The sequence below is a fragment of the Elephantulus edwardii genome, unplaced genomic scaffold (assembly GCF_000299155.1).
Source record: "Elephantulus edwardii isolate Elephantulus edwardi_28Jun2011 unplaced genomic scaffold, EleEdw1.0 scaffold00148, whole genome shotgun sequence".
NCBI classification, from domain to species: domain Eukaryota; kingdom Metazoa; phylum Chordata; class Mammalia; order Macroscelidea; family Macroscelididae; genus Elephantulus; species Elephantulus edwardii.
In genome coordinates this window covers 3,038,916-3,044,930 of record NW_006399898.1, presented here as the reverse complement: position 1 = coordinate 3,044,930, position 6,015 = coordinate 3,038,916, and the positions used below count along the sequence as shown (strand labels likewise).

The 6,015-nt window shown below is 51.8% G+C and overlaps 1 protein-coding gene across 1 annotated transcript in view; it reads right to left on the bottom strand.

Moving 5' to 3' along the window:
• Positions 1 to 2,740: 2,740 nt before the first annotated feature.
• The window catches only part of DHX37 (DEAH (Asp-Glu-Ala-His) box polypeptide 37), a 20,340-nt gene continuing 17,065 nt past the window's right edge, over positions 2,741 to 6,015 (bottom strand). The window contains exons 22-27 of the mRNA XM_006894687.1: positions 4,312 to 4,426; positions 4,088 to 4,225; positions 3,892 to 3,986; positions 3,739 to 3,812; positions 2,945 to 3,042; positions 2,741 to 2,826 (exon numbers count right to left, since the gene is read on the bottom strand). Coding sequence (XP_006894749.1) covers positions 2,741 to 2,826; positions 2,945 to 3,042; positions 3,739 to 3,812; positions 3,892 to 3,986; positions 4,088 to 4,225; positions 4,312 to 4,426 — 606 coding nt within the window. The remainder of the gene's footprint in view (positions 2,827 to 2,944; positions 3,043 to 3,738; positions 3,813 to 3,891; positions 3,987 to 4,087; positions 4,226 to 4,311; positions 4,427 to 6,015) is intronic.

The window sequence follows — 6,015 nt, the reverse complement described above, 5'->3', positions numbered from 1 at the left end:
TGTTAACTGAAATATGTCAATTGGTATACCATCTATTCCTGGAGCCTTATTTTTTGCCATGTCCTTCAAAGCAGCCTGAACTGCTTCTTTCATCACCATAGGCTCTTGCTCATATGTTGTTTCATGAAATTCTTCTGTGTCTTCCAATTCTTACTACTTACCTGTCAAAAAGTAGTATAATTTGAATTAACACTAAGCCTACAGCTTCCTCATCCATTTAACTAACTTGACCTTCCTTTTAACCATATGGTTTGGGGGTGGGGTGTGGACAAGAGAGACCTAGGGGGTGTTTCTTCCTTTTCTGGGACTCCCTACAAATGCTCCTTGGCGACAAGGACGATGAAGCTTCGTCTCATATATTTTGGGCACGTTGTGAGGCAGGGCCAGTCCTTGGAAAAGGACTTCACGTCTGAAAAAGTGGAGAGTCAGCCAGCGAGGAAGACCCTCAATGAGATGGATTGACACAGAGACTGGAACAATGGGCAGAAGTGTATCAGAGACGGTGAGGAGGGCTCCAGGCAGGGCAGGGTTCACACCCATGATTGACAGGACTGCTGAGTTGCAGTTGACTCAATGGTCTCCAATAACCACTGCCGTCAAGTGCGTTCAGCCTCCTAGTGACCCGCAGGAGAGAGCAGAACTGCCCTACACAACTTCCAAGTCTGTAAACATTTTTTATTCACAGTTAAAAAAAATTTTTGTGATTTAAGTGTATAGATCAGATTGGTTCTTAATACATACTTTTACCATACATTAGAGCCCACAGTGTAACCTCACGCTGTCCACTTCTCCATGATTCACCTTCCCATTCGTCATTCCCTCTTCCTTCCTTCTGAGCCTCATCCCTCGTCAAAGGTGCCCTGTTAAGTGAGTGCCTCACTGGCGTTACTGTTCATTTGTTGTGTATGAAGAGTTGGGAGATTGCCCATCCTTTTTTCCCAGGAGCAGCTAGTGGTCTCAAACCGTGTGCCTTCGGGATTGCAGCGCAGCTTCTTGCCACCAGAGCTCCCTAACGTTCACAGTATAAGGCTGCAATCTTTACAGAAGCGGCCAGTCTTATCTTTCTCTTTTTTGCAGCAGCTGGGAGCAGTTTGAACCAGGAACCAGCCAGGTAACAACCCACCGCTTTAACCACAGCACCAGCAGAAACCCTTAATTGGAGACTAAGATTCCTATGTTTGTTGATTGTGTACCATAAAGTAAGATCTAACCAACCCATAGCTGACCCTCCAGCAGGTTTTCAGAGGCAGTTAATCATTCGGGAGGAGAGCGCCCATCCTCCTGCGGGGCACCTGGTGGTTTTGAACCATATGCCTCGGGGATTGCAGCACAGCTTTTTGTCACTAGGCCACCAAAGCTCAAAAATGCTTATAAGGAAATATTATTCAGCCATAAAAAAGGAAGCACCACCCCAGGCTCTAATAGGGATGTACCCTGAAGATCACATATCATTGAGTATTATTTATTTGAAATCTCTCACTTGAGAAAGGAGAGAGAACAGAGGTTCCCAAGGGCTGGAGCAGAACAGGGAGTAACAGCTCTTGCTCTATTTTGGAAAGGAGGGAAACACTGAAGTTATAAAAATACTGAATTATACTCTTTAAAAAGGAATATTTACATTAAATACATCTCAGTAAAAACTCTCATTTTACAAGTATCTCTCAATCATTTTTTTTTTCTCTTTGCCACAGCTACTGTGTGAAAGATGGGGACCCTGGGCAGGAAAGTTGGTCTTCCCTGGTTCCTGAGAGAGAGTGGTGAAAAGAATGGCTTTGGCACATGGCTGGAACTCTCTGGAAAAGCTGGCGACCAGGATGAGAGTGGGAAATACCTCATCCCCAGGTGGTGTGAATGTTGGGTGTGGCCAAGACACCTCCCACTCAGAGGGACACGGCGTACGCAGAACCTAACCTGGCCCAACTTGAGTTCTAGATGTTAGTGAAGAATGAAGGCTTCCCTTGACCACTGTGGGTCGGGGAAATGGGTCCAAAGGTTGCCCTGGGCTGAGGGCAGCATCGGAGGCCAAAAGGGGCTGAGGTCAGGACACGCGTGTTGTGGGGAGAGGTTGTAGGGACCAGGGTCTGAGGAGAACTTTGTAGGCAGTGATTTTGGGAGACGACCTGGGAGGTGACAAACCCCAAGAGTGAGGCTGCAGGCAGACCCTCCGGCCACATCAGGAGGACAGGCCAAGCCTGTCTGTTTTCTTCACCCAGTGCTGTGTCTGTCCAGGGCCTAGTGAGGGAGGGCTGCGCCAACCTGGGCAGAGGCGCTGTCCGGCCCTGGGGCCCTCTCATCCTTCACGCTTCCTCAGGGCCTCCTCTGCTCTCTGCCTCCTCCAGCACTGGGAGGAAGTCTAGGCCCAGGGTGGCTGGCACAGGTGGGCGCTGGCCCAACATATGGCCAGGGAGGACAGATGCCCCAGATCCTGTGGTTACAGCACAGGGCGGCCACTCGGCTGCTTTCACAGGAGGGTGTGGAGATGGAATAGGCCCTCAGCCAGCTGTCTATGAGCCCAAGGCATCGAGGTGACCCTCTCCCACTGTGGAGATAATGGGCCTAATTCCGTGGAAGAAAACTGAAGTCAACTTGACTCCTAACCCCTGACGGTGTGGTGGAGAGTTCCGAGGCCAGGACGCAGCGAGCTTTGTCTATAAGGATCTGAGGTGAACCTGGGGGCCTGTGACCAGCCTGGACATGGCCTTCAGGCACGCACAGCTTCCTGGATGGCAGCAGGTGCGGGTCAGAGGTCAGAGGTGGGGGGCCAGGCTTTTTCCACGTCAGGGTGCATGGCCTGTGGGAGCCACTCACAGTACTCTGCCAGTAGGTCTGTGGGGAGAGGGGACAGTGAGCTGGAGGTGGCATTCCCGAGGGCAGGACCCCCACTGAGAGGCCACAGCTGCTGCCCACACACATCACAGCCCCCTGCCCCCCAGGATCTACGTACATTTGGGGTTTTTCTTCCAGGCAGCCAGCAAGGCATCGCGGCAGTCCGCTTTCTCAGCGACAAGGGCCTTCAGCAGGATCTCGGTCCTGGGCTGCAGCCTGCAGTGGGCAGTAGGGTGTGGGAGGGCAGCCTGGGGTGTACATGGGGGGACCTCTAGACCCCACGGCCCCATCAGTCCTTCCTTGCCTTAGTGCCCTGGGCTGCTAGAACAGAAATGACTGGCCACACAACTTCAAAGGCCAGAGATTTGTTCCCTCTGGTCAGGAGGCTGGACGTGTAAACTCAGGGCTGGACAATCCCTGTGACAGCTTCTCTGGGGTTCCCTGGAGATTCCATGTGGCGTCTCTTACACCCTCATTCCTGCCTCTTTGCCTAGCTGCCCTACTACGCTTGACACACTGACACGGCCTCCTAACACCACATTTAGCTTATCAGAGAACCCTGTTCCCAAACAAGATCACTTCCACAGGTCAACCCTGTTCCTGTCCAGTCCACTGACCCTGACTCACAGCGCCCCCTACAGGACGACTGCTCTACAGGGTCTCAAAGGCTGTAACCTTTACTGAAACTGCATGTTTTATCTTTCTCCCATGGAGTCATGGGTGGATTTGAACCAGCAACCTTTGCTTTAGCAGCCTAATACCTAATACCCCTCCACATTGCCCTGCCTGAGGGGGACACTCACTTCAGAGTGGACCACCCCACTCCACTTCCCTGCCCAAGGGGGACACCCAGCTCAGAGTGAACCACCCTTCCACTGCCCTGGCTGTCAGGATGCGCTCAGAGTGCCGTACCTGGCCCACGTCTTCAGCATCGTGCTGGGACTGGACAGCAGACAGCTCTGGTATGAGGCCAGCTTTGGGAAGACCTGCAGAGGAAGCACGGGAAGGGGTCAGAAGCCCTTGACCACCTGTCCCCGCCACCTGAGCCGCCAGGGAGTTGCCTACCTGTCCTTCCAGCAGGGAACGGGCGAAGTGCTTGTAGAGGTCAATGCCCTCGGGGAAGTCCACCTGGACCTCGGGGAGCGGCCAGCCAACCCGATCTGGAGGACGGGAGCTGGTGAGCGCTGGGGCAGGGAGGGACCCCCCACCCGCCCTGGCAGAGGTGGCCCTTCTCCAGTGACAGGGACGGGGCCCCACTCACAGAACACGCTGGCACGATGGCATAGCACGCGCCCCGTCTCAGGGCAGTAGGTGGGAGGCGGGCTCTCGGCCGGCGGGCTGAACTGGCAGTAGGGGGACAGTAGCACGGGGATCCACTGCACCTCCACAGCTGAGACACCTGGGCAGAGCAGCTGGGGTCACTCAGGGACCTCGTCAGGGACATGGGGTGTATCAGCCCCACGGAGGCAGCCACCCACCTCTCACCTCTCATGTACATCTTGGTGGTCTCCACAATTTCCTGGTAGACCACAAACTCGGGGAGCTCTCGGAAGAGGACGGAACTGGGGTGGATGAAGACAGGGTCGTCAAGGAGTGGAGTCTGTGGGAAGAAGAGGGGAGCGTGTGAGGGGCCGGGAAACAAAACCCACATGGCAATACACGTACACGCCGCTCTCAGCTCAGACTGACGGACAGAGACCTGCCTCCCAGGTGCCCAAGGCTGGACAGTGTTATGGCAGCTGACTGCCTCAGCGTTCCGCTACGAGCAACTGGTGGGTTTGAACTCCCAACCTTTTGGTTAGCAGCAGTCATACAGGAAAGCAAAGCACTGCTGCTCCCTACCATAGGGGTGGACCCTGAGGAGGAGTCAGTGCCCCAGAGCGTATTAATTCCACTTCTTTTTTTAAAAAAATTTTTAAATTTTTTTTATTATTATTATTTTTGTGAGTGTACCGTCAAATCAGATCTGACTGGTACAATTCGAACCATGCGCCTCTGGGATTGTCCTTACCACTAGGCCACCAGAGCTCCCCATTAATTCCACTTCTACAAAAAGTCCAGAGCATAAGGTTCACAGAGACAGGACCCGGCTAGATGGTTGCCAGGGGCCATGGGAAGAGGAAGCGGGAGTGACTGCTAATAGGTACGGGGCGTCTTTCTAGTGACCGATTATGATTTGAGTGAATGTGGACAGACAAAGCTAGCTGTGAGTCAATAACCCATCATAGTTTGACTGGTGGCGTGGACTGGAATTCCTATCCTGTGACAGCACTCTTTCCACTTCTTCCCTGGGTTTCCTGCTTCCACCTGTCCTTTCCTGTCCCATCTTGCCTTGTGGGCTTTATCCCCCCCACAAAATGCTGCCCTTTTGATCTATGGCTGGTTGTTCCGTGGAGTGACTTCCTTCCCGGCGTTCATGACCACCTCCAGGCCTGTCTATGGGTTCTGATGACAATGTGGTTAAAGGATCTAGATGCTGGATATATGCACACCCATGTTTATCACAGCTTTGTTCACAACAGCAAAGAGTTGGAAACAACCTAAGTGCCCATCAACAAACGAATGGATAGAGAAGCTCTGGTATATTCACACAATGGAATACTACACTGCATTGAAAAACAAGGAACTCACGAAATATTATACAGAATGGGAGACCCTGGAGGACATTATGCTGAGTGAAATATCTCAGTCACAAAAGGACAAATACTGCATAGTACACGGTTGTAAAACGAGACTGACATCAGGGTTGGAGTGAGACTGAGAAAAATTAGATAAATTATATACATTGCATTGAAACAGATGAGGGAGAGAACAGTTTAAAAGTGATATATGATAGGGTACTATGGTTATAACAAGAGTCCAGAAGGAAGGCTGCATAGTGGAGTGTTACTTGGTGTGTGTGTGTGTGTGTGGGGGGGAACTGTATACCAATAAAGGAAATTTTCTTTTACTTTTCAAAGAGAAGAGTGAACTGGGGGGAGGGGTGGGCAGGGAGAAAAATGCAACAAAGAATCAATAGAAATTCAAAATTTAGGGGAGCTCTGGTGGCCTAATGGCAAGGAGCTGCAACTACAATCCTAGAGGCGCACAGTTCGAATCCACCAGATGCTCTGCCGGGGAAGGAGGGACAATCTCCTCCTGTACCAGTCAGATCTGATTTGACGGTACACTCACACAAAAATAATAAAA